Here is a 12,887-nt window from a genome sequence, read left to right as displayed (position 1 = left end):
TCTAATCCCAACGTTTTGGAGGCCCAGGTAGGAGGATTGCTTGAGGCCAGGAGTTTGAGACCAGCCTGGGCAATATAGTGAAACCTCATCTCTCAAAAAAAAAAAAAAATAGCCACGCACGGTAGCATGTACCTGTACTGTAGTCTCAGCTACTTGGGAAGCTGAGGTGGGAGGATCAGTTGAGCCCAGGAATTTGAAGTTGCAGTGAACTATGATTGTGCCACTGTACTTCAGCCTGAGTGACAGAGTGAGACCCTGTTCCAAGAAAAAGAAAAAAAAAAAAAAAAAAGGCAGCCAGGCACAGAGCCTCATGCGTCTAATCCCAGCACTTTAGGAGGCTAAGGCAGGAGGATGGCTTGAGGCCAGGAGTTGAAGACCAGCCTGGGCAATATATTGAGAACTTGTCTCTAGTAAAAACTAAAAAATTAGCCGGGCATGGTGGTGTGCACCTCCCAGTTACTCAGGAGGCTAAGGTGGGAGGATCACTTGAGCCCAGGAGTTTGAGGTTGCAAAAAGCTATGATTGTGCCACTGCACTCCAGCCTGGGCAACAGACTGAGACCCTGTATCACACACACACACACACACACACACACACACACACACAAAGGAAGTTCAAGAAAAGCACCAGCTGGGCGTGGTGGCTCACACCTGTCATCCCAGCACTTTGGGAGGCCGAGGCGGGTGGATCACCTGAGGTCAGGAGTTCAAGACCAGCCTACCTAATATGGTGAAAATACAAACAAACAACAAATAATTAGCCGGGCATGGTGGTGTGTGCCTGTAGTCCCAACTACTTGGGAGGCTGAGACAGGAGAATTGCTTGAACCCGGGAGGCTGAGAATGCAGTGAGCCAAGATCGCGCCATTGCACTCCAGCCTGGGTAATAGAGCGAGATTCTGTCTTAAAAAAAAAAAAGAAAAGAAAAGAGAAAAGCACATCACAGTAAAAGACTGTATTCAAACCATTTATATGAAGCTCAAAAATGAAGCAAAGTTAGGAAAAATGTAGGGATCCATGGGTAGTGAAAGTTAGGTTGGTGGGCTTTCCTGGGTATTTTATGCATCATAAATTAACTTTTATGTATGTAGCTTTTACATACATTACATATATTAATTTGCATGTATTCAATATTATGTAATACATTAAAAACAATGTTTGCAATGCTAAAAATATATTGTTGAAGATTCTATGTGAAAGCTATACTGTAGTTGCGGCTTTTTATAACCCTTTCAAGCCCTCTGGGCAGTAGCAGTCCACCCCTTATTGCCCTCAGTGGACTTCACCTTCTAGGGACTCAGAATTTTTTTTTTTTTGAGACGGAGTTTCGCTCTTTTTGCCCAGGCTGGAGTGCAGTGGCGTGATCTCAGCTCACTGCAAGCTCTGCCTCCCAGGTTCAAGCGATTCTCCTGCCTCAGCCTCCCAAGTAGCTGGAATTACAGGAGCCTGCCACCACGCCCAGCTAAATTTTTGTATTTTTAGTAGAGACAGGGTTTCACCATGTTGGCCAGGATGGTCTCGATCTCTTGACTTGTGATCCGCCTCGCCTCGGCCTCCCAAAGTGCTGGGATTACATGTGTGAGGCCCAGCTGGGACTCAGATTTTGCTGAGGACCAGGAGAGTACTGTGTGCTGTGTCCTGGCCTTGCAGCAGTGAATGTGTCTCCTGTCTCTCAAGGGCAGGTCTCTGGGATGCCTGATTGTGTCTTCCTCGCCAGTGCCTGACTGCTGTAGCCTCCTCGAATGTTTATCAAACACAGGACTTGCCCACCGTGGGAGCAAGTAAGGCCACAGGTGTCTCAGGAAGCTGCCCAAACTCGCCTGGCTGCACGGTGACAATTCAACCAGCTTTCTTACCCAAGGTCCAGGGCTCTGTTGGTGACCAGAGAAAACCTTAGATGACCGGCTGCCATGATGGCCTTATATCTGTCCCTTTTCTGCCAGCCTCGAGATAGAGGGTGCCAGGGAGGAGGACTCTGGCTCCAGGTGTTAAAGTGAGAGGGAAGTGTGGAGGGTATCGGTATAGCTAGACAGGGCCCAATGCCAGGCAAAGCTGTCTCTGCCCCTTTGATGTCTATGTCTCTGTCCCTGGACTGTGGCCAGCAGCCAGTGTGGACTCCAACCTCACCAGCTTTAGGGGTGTTATCTGCCTGGTAGTCACTGATCCTTACTCCCTCCTCTGACAGCCACCTTGGATGGGGTGAAAGGAAGGACAGCCTGCCAAGTATGAGATAAAAACGCCTCATAAACAAGAAGGGATTTGCAGGCCAGGCAGAGAGAGCCTTGTGCTGCTTCTGAGTCCCAGGAGCATGGGCGAGGAGGTGAGGTCAGGCACTCAGCAGCTGCTGGTCCTTTCTGAAATCTTTGGCCAGATTTATTGCTACTGCTTGCTAATAAATGGTTATGCATTTGGTTCGAAGGACCAAGTGTGCTTACATGAAAACTGGCTGTGTTCCCTGACCTCTGTTTCCTTAGCTGGTTGGACTAATTTGATTGATTGGTTAATAAATGAGTCCAAGGTGGTTGGGCTAATTTTTATCTTAGATTCTATGACTCTATAACTGCTACTCAAAAAAAGTGCACTTGTTCCTTTAATCTTTAATCTCGTTTTTCTTGAGTAGTAGAATACACCCAATTTTTTTCGAGGGGTAGAGAATGCATTTTTTTTTTTAACCTTCCAGTTTGGTCCCTAGAGTAAACACAGCATTGCTGTAGTGGAAGTAGGGTACTGGAGGGAGCATGGAACAGGGAACCAGAAGCCCTGGTTCCTACCCCGGCTGCGCATCTGGGCCAGTCTCCTGATTCCTCTGTGCCTCAGTTACCAACTGTACAACGGACATTCTGCCATGAATAATACCCTGCGATTTGGAAATGTGTGCACTTGGGTGCCTGGCATTCATTCCTAACGGCATCCATTCATTCACACATTCATCCAGTACTCAGCAGACTCCTGCCATGGGCCAGGCAACATCCCGGGCACTGGAATATAACGGAGAACAAAGCAGGGTGCCTATTCCTGTGGTGCTTGGAGTCTTGAGGGGAAGAGAGACACAGAATTGGTAATTACATGGCAGCGTGTGGTTGACGTAGTGCAGAATGAGGGCCTAGTGCAGCTGAGCGACCGGAAACGATGTTTAGGCCGAGACCTGGAATAGGAGGAGTTGTCGTGGGGATGATGTAGGAAGAACAAGTGTGAGGAGGAGAGCGAGGGGAGCTGAGGGGAGGGCTCCACACCTTCTAAGGATTGGGGAGAGATGAGGCCTCCAAGGACAGAAGGGCCCTGCAGGCCATGCTGAGGAGCTCGGACTTCATCCTGTGGATGGTGGCAGGCCCTTGAAGGGTTTTCTAATCCAGGGAGTGGGGCGGTTGGATCGTGGCTTCAGAAGGCTCTCCCAGGCAGCTGGATGGTGAGGACCAGGTTGGGGAGGCCACCAGGAGACTGCTGCCCTAATCCAGGCAGAGGTGACGGTAGCCTGGGCCACTTCGTGATTATCACTGAGGCCTCTCGTGGCTTCCTCAGACTAGAACGAAGCCCCCTTCTTCAGTGGCTATGGGCTCACCGAGTGTCTTCTCCCTTCTCCAGAGGTGGTGAGAGGTGTGCTGAGCAGTCTTCCAGGAGACAGTGTGACTCTGACCTGCCCAGGAGTAGAGCCGGAAGACAATGCCACTGTTCACTGGGTGCTCAGGAAGCCGGCTGCAGGCTCCCACCCCAGCAGATGGGCTGGCATGGGAAGGAGGCTGCTGCTGAGGTCGGTGCAGCTCCACGACTCTGGAAACTATTCATGCTACCGGGCCGGCCGCCCAGCTGGGACTGTGCACTTGCTGGTGGATGGTGAGTTGTGCCTCAGAGCTCCCGGAGATAGTTCCCGTAAGAAATGAGGCTCTGTGCATTCCAGACAGTCCCTGTCTGAGCCTTCAAACTCCCGCCATTTCCTTGGCGCAAGAATTCTGGGGAAGGCCCACCAACGTCTGCCATCCAGATGCCAGCAAAGACTGCTGCTGGGTGGGAGTGGGAGTGTCTGACTGGTGGGGAACATTGGCTTTGGGAGTTAGGACTTCTGGTGAACTGGTGAATAGCCTGGGGCCCGGAGTCAGGCAGCCTGGGTTTGAATCGTGCTCCTTCACATACAGCTTAACTTCTCCGCCCTTCAGTTTCATCTTTGGCAAAATAAGGTTAATTTTATTACCTTACCTTAGAGTTGTTGCAAAGGGGGTGTATGTGAATTTGCGTATGTGTGTGTGTATGTGTGTATATCACACATGTATGCTGCTAAAAAGTCTGCATAGCACATCCTAAGCTCTCAAATTAGCTATTCTTGTTTTTTTAGAATTAGCAAGTTCTTAGCTCCCTCATACCTAGATAAAGACTTCCAGGAACCAGTGCCCTATGTGCCGAGCCCTATGCCAAGGCACTTTCTTCTTCGTATCTCTTGTACTCCTTCAGCAGCCTTGTCAGGGAAAGCAGGCTTATCATCATTTCCATCATCATTACATTATCATCAGTTTATTTTATACATGAGGAAACTGAAGAGCGGCTAGGACTTGCCCAAGGCCGCACAGCCAGGTCTGTGTGACTCCAAAGCCCTTTTTTTCGATCATCCTCTCTCCTCTTCAGACAAGTTGGCCCTGAGGTTCTTCCCTTCCCCTCTCCCGGATCCGTGTCCCAGACTGACAGGAGGACTTTGGTGTCCTTTAATTTCCCAGCTGTGATTCCATTCATGTGTGGCTGAATGTGGCCAGGGTCCTGACTGGCTCCAGGGCTAGGGCTGAGGGGCCTAGCCACGTGCTCCCCTCAAGGGAGGCTGCCCTGCCTGCGAGGTCAGGTGCGCCCCAGGATCCCCGCCCGCCCGCTCACACCTGCAATGCTTTCCTTTCAGTTCCCCCTGAGGAGCCCCAGCTCTCCTGCTTCCGGAAGAGCCCCCTCAGCAATGTTGTTTGTGAGTGGGGTCCTCGGAGCACCCCATCCCTGACGACCAAGGCTGTGCTGTTGGTGAGGAAGTTGTAAGTATCTTGGGCTGAGCTGTGTGCATGTTGGCTCCCTCCTTCCCGAGGCCCCCCAGAGATGGGCTCGTTCCCGTGATTTCAAAACGTTATCATTAGGAATTAATTCCTTCAGGCTGAGGAAGAGGAAATGAGAGGGAACTGAGATTTACATTTGACTGCCCCCCTGAGCTAGGCACTGTGCTTTTGCTTGGAACCTTGTCCTATTCACTTGAGCTTGGTTATCACAACAGCTATGGGAAGTGGGCGTTATTTTCCTCACTTAACAGATGGAGAGACTGAGGCCCAGAGACTGATTAACAGGTTTGGGTCACTTAGCTAGTAAGTGGCTCTGCTGGGAATTCAATCCCAGGCTGTCTGATTTCATTCAAAGTCCAAAGATTATGGGCGTTGCTCTGAAAAACATGCAAATGTCCCTGGGAGGGGGTAGCACAGTCAGACCATTATCAGTGTCTGGGCCCTTGTGGGCATATCAGGCTATTTCCATGATAAAGGCACGAGAGAGAAAGCGGTGATGGGCGGGGGAGAGGGAGCTTGGGGCCATGGGGCGAGAAGTCACACCTGCCTGGGGGCCCTGCATCATCACCGGAAGACGGCTTAATGTGGGAAGGCCTGGGATGGGTTCAGGCATGGATGTAGAGGAGGTGGAAGATGCTGAAAACAAATCTGCCTCTGCAGTTTTGCCGGTCTCCATCCCAGAGCCACAGTCTCCCTAGTCCAGAGGTTTACAGTTGAGCTGTCAGTCATCAGAATACAGGGCAAGGAGGACACATTCCAAGACCCCTAGTGGATGCCTGAAATCGCAAATGGTGCTGAACCCTATATATACTATGTTTTTCTATAGATATGTACTTATGATAGTTTAATTTATAAATCAGGTGCAGTAAGAGGTTAACAATAACTAAAAATAGCATAGAACAATGATAACAATATACTGTAATAACAGTTATGTGAATGTGGTCTCTCTGTTTCTCAAAATGTCTTATTACTGTACTCACCCTTCTTGTGATGATGTGAGGTTGTGAAATGCCTGCATGATGGGATGAAGTGAGGTGAATGATGTAGGCATTGTGACTCAGTGTTAGGCTACTAGGACTTTCTGACCATGTGTTAGAAGGAGGATCACCTGTTTTGGGTGACTCTGGGTCACCGAGCCATGATGATGGCGTTGGATGTCAGGACGAGTGATGGGTAGCATTTACAGCGCAGGAATGCTGAACAAAGTGATGATTCACGTCCTGGGCGGGAAGGCGTGAAATCTCATCACACTTCTCAGAACAGTGGGCAGTTTAAAATTTCTGAAGTGCTTATTTCTGGAATTTTCCATTTAATATTTTTGGACCACAGTTGACCACAGGTAGCCGAAGTCTTGGAAAGCAAAACCTCGGATAAGGCAGGACTACTGTATCAGAAAGCCAGAGCAGTGACTTCAACAGGGTGGTTTGGCTCCCACTTGGGTCTGTTTCCATAGAGTTACTGGGCCGCCTGGCAGTCATATTTTTGTTCTGTCCTCTATGATGAAAAGTGCAGATTACCCATCTGTGAATGATGCAGCTGCCATTAGCACTGTCAGCTCATGCCCCAAGCCTGGATAGCTTCACAGCCCAGCGAAGGATGCGCCTTGTTTGTACCTCAAAGGCTTGTACCATAGATAGGATTAGGCAGGATAGAGACGGTGGCTGGCAGCTTCCCAGGCCAGCCTGTGGGAAGGTCTGTCATTTCTGACACCTCAACTGAAATACTTTTTTTTTTTTTGAGATGGAGTTTCGGTCTGTCGCCCAGGCTGCAGTGCAGTGGCAGGATCTCGGCCCACTGCAATCTCCACCTCCTGGGCTCAAGTGATTCTCCTGCCTCAGCCTCCTGAGTAGCTGGGATTACAGGCGCACGCCACCATGCCCGGCTAATCTTTGTATTTTTAGTAGAGATGAGGTTTCACCATGTTAGCCAGGCTGGTCTCGAACTCCTGACCTAGGGTGATCCACCTGTCTCGGCCTCCCAAAGTGCTGGGATTACAGGCGTGAGCCACCGTGCCCGGCTTGACTGGAATACTTTCCATGTTGACAGCGGGAGTGGGAGAGAGTACAGTGCTCGTCCTTCTCCTCAGCAGCCTCGTGCCTTTGCTTCCAGCTGCTTTGAAGAGTCAGCATGGCCATTGGGCACCTTTGAAGTGAGGAAAGAGCAGGGGAAGTGGCTTCGAGAGCCTCAGGGGCCCCAGCCCCCCACTGAGGCCCCACCCAGACCTCAGGCCACTGCAGGGCCTGGGAGAGACAGGTCCCTGGAAAGGGATTACTGGGAGCTCTGCTTTTTCTCTTGTGTGTCTGCTTTCACACCCCTGCCCAACTGCATCACTGCTCCCTCCTTCTTCCACAGGCATGGGTGAGCTCAGCCTCTGCCTTGGACCAGGCGCGGTGCTGGGGCAGTGGGAGGAAGCAGGCCAACAAGACTGAGCCCCAGCCCTCTGACCCCACCTAGGCACACACGTAAAGCAGTCGGTGACCCTGCCTTCCTGGCTGGGTGGAAGCCTGGGTGGTGTTGGGGGAAGGAGGAAAGGGGCTTTAACTCAGCCTGGAAAGGTTGGGTTTGTCCCATGTGCTGGACTCAGCAGGAGCCCAGGGTTCGAACCCAAGTCAGAGGTGGCAGACTCATCACCCCAGCCGAAGGGTGAGTGGTTGACGTGGCCTCACATGCCCACACGTGTCATAAGAGGGTGAAGCCTCAGGTTTCCAGGCCAGGTGGGATGGTGGCTGACTCACCTGGAATGTCTTCAGTCACCCAGAATTCTTTTCTGGACTCACCTGCCAGAACCCCTCTAGCACTTTTTGTGTCTCTGGAGTGGCATTTCTGCCGGGTGTCTAGTCATCTGAGGACAGATCTTTTTTGTTAGTGCCTTGAAGGCAGGGTGGGGTCTCTCTTGATTCATTTCTACATCCCCTACAGTGCCAAGAACACAGGCCCAGGGGGAGACCAGAGCTGGCCAGCCGACCAATGCCTGAGTGACTAGCTGAGCCCTCCAGCCTAGCTCCCCTCACCCCTCGTGCCAGGCGCTAGGCTACATGTTTTTATATATTTATAAATCCAACTAGTTTCCTCATCTCTAGATTTTACATTTATTGCTCTTTTTTTTTTTTTTTTTTTTTTTTTTTTTTTTGAGATGGAGTCTCTGTCGCCCAGGCTGGAGTGCAGTGGCACAATCTCTGCTCACTTCAACCTCTGCCTCCTGGGTTCAAATGATTCTTCTGCTTCAGCCTCCTGAGTAACTGGGACTACAGGCATGCGCCACCACGCCAGGCTAATTTTTTTTTTTTTTTTAAATATTTTTAGTAGAGAACGGTTTCACCATATTGGCTAGGCTGGTCTCGAACTCCTGACCTCATGATCTGCCCGCGTTGCCCTCCCAAAGTGCTGGAACTACAGGCGTGAGCCACCGCGCCCGGCCTTATTTCTCAGTCTTTTTTTTTTTTTTGAGACAGAGTCTTGCTCTGTCGCCCAGACTGGAGTGCAGTGGCGCGATCTTGGCTCACTGCAAGCTCTGCCTCCTGGGTTCATGCCATTCTCCTGCCTCAGCCTCCGGAGTAGCTGGGACTACAGGCGCCTGCCACCACGCCCGGCTAATTTTTTTGTATTTTTAGTAGAGACGGGGTTTCACCATGTTAGCCAGGATGGTCTCGATCTCCTGACCTCATGATCCACCCGCCTTGGCCTCCCAAAGTGCTGGGATTACAGGCATGAGCCACCGCGCCCGGTCTTTATTTCTCAGTCTTAACAGAACCAGCCAGGTGTGATGGCTCATGCCTGTAATCCCAGCACTTTGGGAGGCTGAGGCGGGCAGATCACCTGAGGTCAGCAGTTCAAGACCAGCCTGGGCAACATGGTGAAACCCCCATCTCTATTAAAAATACAAAAATTTGCTGGGCACGCTCGGGAGGCTGAGGCAGGAGAATCTCTTGAACCTGGGAAGGAGGCGGAGGTTGCAGTTAGCCGAGATTGCGCCACTGCACTCCAGCCTGGGCAACACAGTGAGACTCTATCACAAAACAAAACAAAACAAAACAAAAACTTAACCCCTACTAGGTAAGTAGTATTAATATTCCTATTTTCAAATGAGAAAAGGAGACTTAGAGGTACAGGGCTCATAAGTCTGGAGCTGGGATTCAAACCCCGGGATTCCACTTCCCCCTTCTCTCCCCTCTTGAGTCTGTGCGAAACTGACAGGCGAGCCCTGCCCTTGTTTTGTGTCTAACAGTCAGAACAGTCCGGCCGAAGACTTCCAGGAGCCGTGCCAGTATTCCCAGGAGTCCCAGAAGTTCTCCTGCCAGTTGGCAGTCCCGGAGGGAGACAGCTCTTTCTACATAGTGTCCATGTGCGTCGCCAGTAGTGTCGGGAGCAAGTTCAGCAAAACTCAAACTTTTCAGGGTTGTGGAATCTGTACGTAAGCTCTTCCCCCTCCCCAGCAGTTTCCTTCTCTTTTGATTTAATACTCCTTATCGACTTCTCAGAGTGGCAGGGAAGGGGTGGTTGAGGGGTTTGGTGAGTTGGTGCCTTTTGGGCGTTGCTTGCTGGGAGGTGTGGCAATGATAAAGCAGGCCCTTGTGGAGCTGTGCATGGGGAGTGAACGGGGCTGGGTGGGGCCCTGCCTGCTGGGATCTCAGCCTACATGGGCTTCCCTACACTATATTTGCTGCTGCATAGGAGCCATGCTCCCTTTTCCCACAGTGCAGCCTGATCCGCCTGCCAACATCACAGTCACTGCCGTGGTCAGAAACCCCCGCTGGCTCAGTGTCACCTGGCAAGACCCCCACTCCTGGAACTCATCTTTCTACAGACTACGGTTTGAGCTCAGATATCGGGCTGAACGGTCAAAGACATTCACAACATGGATGGTAAATTTATGTTTTACTTCTGGTCAGAGAGGTGCCCCTAGATGCTTAGGCGTAGTAGAAAGGGTACTAGAGGCCAGGCTTGGTGGCTCACGCCTGTAATCCCAGCCCTTTGGGAGGCCAAGGTGGGCGGATCACTTGAGGTCAGGAGTTCGAGACCATCTTGGCCAACATGGTGAAATACTGTCTCTACTAAAATTACAAAAAATTAGCTGGGTGTGGTGGCGCACGCCTGTATCCCCTTGAACCCGGGAGGTGGAGGTTGCGGTGAGCAGAGATCACACCACTGCACTCCAGCCTGGGCGACAGAATTAGACTCCATGTCAAAAAAAAAAACATAGAAAGGGTACTAAAAAGAAAACCATAGGCTCTAGTTCCTGCTTCACAATTGGCTACCTTCGTTGCTTTGGATAAATGTTTTAAGCTTTCTGAGCCTTGGTGGTATATCATTTATTAAATGAAAAGGATAATGCCAGGCCAGTCTCCTCTTCCCAGGCTTGTCTGTGAGGAGAACAATGTGGGAAGAGATCTGGGCTGTAGACATGCCAAGGGTTGTGGCTTGCAGGATTCTATAGTGCATGGGTGGGGCAGGGACTTTCTGCTTCAGCTTCCGTGGGCCCTGAGGGCAACCCCCTCTCTAGCAGAGCCTCTGGGGTGGTGGGAGCCTCTAGAGGCCTCTCCCAGCTGAAGCACAGGGATGGCCAAGGCACCAACCCACTGGGGTGCTGCCTGCTGAGCACCATCCTGGACCCCTCCCCAGAGTCACTGTGCCCCCGCCCTCAGGTCAAGGACCTCCAGCATCACTGTGTCATCTACGACGCCTGGAGCGGCCTGAGGCACGTGGTGCAGCTTCGTGCCCAGGAGGAGTTCGGGCAAGGCGAGTGGAGCGAGTGGAGCCCGGAGGCCATGGGCACGCCTTGGACAGGTACTGCGGTGGGCACTGAGGAAGGAAGGGATGTTTCAACTGTCACTGCATCAGGTATCCATTGCTATGTGACAAGTCACCTCAAAACTAGTGGCTTAGGCCAGGTGTGGTATCTCACACCTGTAATCCCAGCACTTTGGGAGGCCGAAGCGGGTGGATTGCCTGAGGTAAGCCTGGCCAACATGGTGAAACCCCGTCTCTACGAAAAATACAAAAAATTAGCTGAACATGCCTGTAATTCCAGCTACTCAGGAGGCTGAGGCAGGAGAATCTCTTGAACCCAGGAGGCAGAGGTTGCAGTGAGCCGAAATCGTGCCATTGCACTCCAGCCTGGGCGACAAGAATGAAACTCCATCTCAAAACAAACGACTAGTGGCTTAAGAATGACAATCATTTATCTGCTTGAAATTTCAAAAATACAGTCAGTTAGGCAGCTCTTCTGCTGGTCTTGCCTTAATCAGGAATGCAGCTGCCATCAGATTGGGATGGTGTGAGGTGGCCTCGGTCACATGTCTGACGATGGTGCTGGCTGGTGGCCGAGGCCCTGGGTTCTCCCTGTGGCTTCTCATCCTCAGCTGCCAGCCCAGACTCAGGGCAGGCGGGTAGGGATCCCACCACAGCTGGAGGGATGCACTGCAGAGAAGTTAGCCGTATTTAGTCTAGGGCTTTTTATTTTTTTCAAATGTTAAAGGTAGTAATAATTGCCATTTGGGGACTGTTGAAATTAGAGCATGAAAAATTCCAGAAAAATATGAAGAATAATTGTCACCAGTATTTTTACTCCCTAGAGAAAACCAGTGAGAACATGTTGGTATGCTGCTTTCCTTTTTCTAGGTACATATATGTGTGTGTGTATATATATAAATGTAATATTCCCCATGTTGTCAATTACTTTTGGAAACTTATTATTTAGTAACTGCCTGATTAATATATATATTTTAAAACTCCATGGAAATTTGTTGTTGTTTTCTTTGTTTGTTTTGAGACGGAGTCTCGCTCTGTCGCCCAGGCTGGAGTGCAGTGGCATGATCTCGGCTCACTGCAAGCTCCGCCTTCCAGGTTCATGCCATTCTCCTGCCTCAGCCTGTCGAGCAGCCGGGACTACAGGCACCCGACACCACGCCCAGCTAATTTTTTCTATTTTTTAGTAGAGACGGGGTTTCACTGTGTTAGCCAGGATGGTCTCAATCTCCTGACCTTGTGATCCGCCCGCATCAGCCTCCCAAAGTGCTGGGATTATAGGCATGAACCACTGTGCCCGGTCGGAAATTGTTTTAAGCTTAAATTTTTTTTTTTTTTTTGGAGACAGGGTTTCTCCTCGTTACCCAGGATGGAGTACAGCAGTGCAATCACAGCTCACTGCAACTTCTGCCTCCTGGGTTCAAGCAATCCTCCCGCCTCAGCCTCTTAAGTAGCTGGGACCACAGGCATGTGCCACAATGCTAATTTTTTAAAAATGTTTTGTAGAGACAGGGTTTCACCATGTTGCCCAGGCTGGTCTTGAACTCCTGGCCTCAAGCGATCCACCAGCCTCAGAGTCCCAAAGTGCTGGGATTACTGGTGTGAGCCACTGCACCTGACTAAACTTTAAATTTCTTTTTTTTTTTTTTTAGATGGAGTCTCACTCTGTCGCCCAGGCTGGAGTGCAGTGGCACGATCTTGGCTCACTGCAAGCTCTGCCTCTTGGGTTCATGCCATTCTCCTGCCTCAGCCTCCTGAGTAGCTGGGACTACAGGTGCCCACCACCAAGCCCGGTTAATTTTTTTTTTTTTTAGTAGAGACGGGGTTTCACTGTGTTGGCCAGGCTGGTCTTGAACTCCCGACCTCGTGATCCACCCGCCTCGCCCTCCCAAAATGCTGGGATTACAGGCGTGAGCCACCATGCCTGGCCTAAACTTTTAAAATTTTAATCAAATTAATACATGCATGAGGCAAAGAAGTAATAAACAGCTTATAACACTGAGCAGTGGTCCCTTGTCCCATGCCTTCCATTTCTAGTCCTGCTTTCTAAGGAAGCTGCTTGACTCTTTCTGTTTCTAGTTCCTCTGTTCGTGCCCTCCTTACCTCTAAACAACAAGCTTATATG

General features: G+C 50.6%; 1 protein-coding gene across 2 annotated transcripts in view; it reads left to right on the top strand.

Annotated features, from left to right (window-relative positions):
- IL6R (interleukin 6 receptor) overlaps positions 1 to 12,887 on the top strand; it is a 63,823-nt gene that overhangs the window by 19,173 nt on the left and 31,763 nt on the right. Inside the window, exons 2-7 of one of the 2 annotated variants that reach the window (XM_030824406.1) lie at positions 3,582 to 3,830; positions 4,876 to 4,999; positions 9,243 to 9,424; positions 9,713 to 9,879; positions 10,660 to 10,801; positions 12,107 to 12,764. In XM_030824406.1, the coding sequence (XP_030680266.1) occupies positions 3,582 to 3,830; positions 4,876 to 4,999; positions 9,243 to 9,424; positions 9,713 to 9,879; positions 10,660 to 10,801; positions 12,107 to 12,216 (974 nt within the window). In that variant the 3' untranslated portion in view covers positions 12,217 to 12,764. Of the gene's footprint in view, positions 1 to 3,581; positions 3,831 to 4,875; positions 5,000 to 9,242; positions 9,425 to 9,712; positions 9,880 to 10,659; positions 10,802 to 12,106; positions 12,765 to 12,887 lie in introns of those variants that run through there. The other variant, XM_030824405.1, reaches the window with a different exon arrangement.

Source organism: Nomascus leucogenys, chromosome 12 (genome assembly GCF_006542625.1).
Source record: "Nomascus leucogenys isolate Asia chromosome 12, Asia_NLE_v1, whole genome shotgun sequence".
NCBI classification, from domain to species: domain Eukaryota; kingdom Metazoa; phylum Chordata; class Mammalia; order Primates; family Hylobatidae; genus Nomascus; species Nomascus leucogenys.
This window is presented reverse-complemented; position numbering and strand designations above follow the sequence as displayed.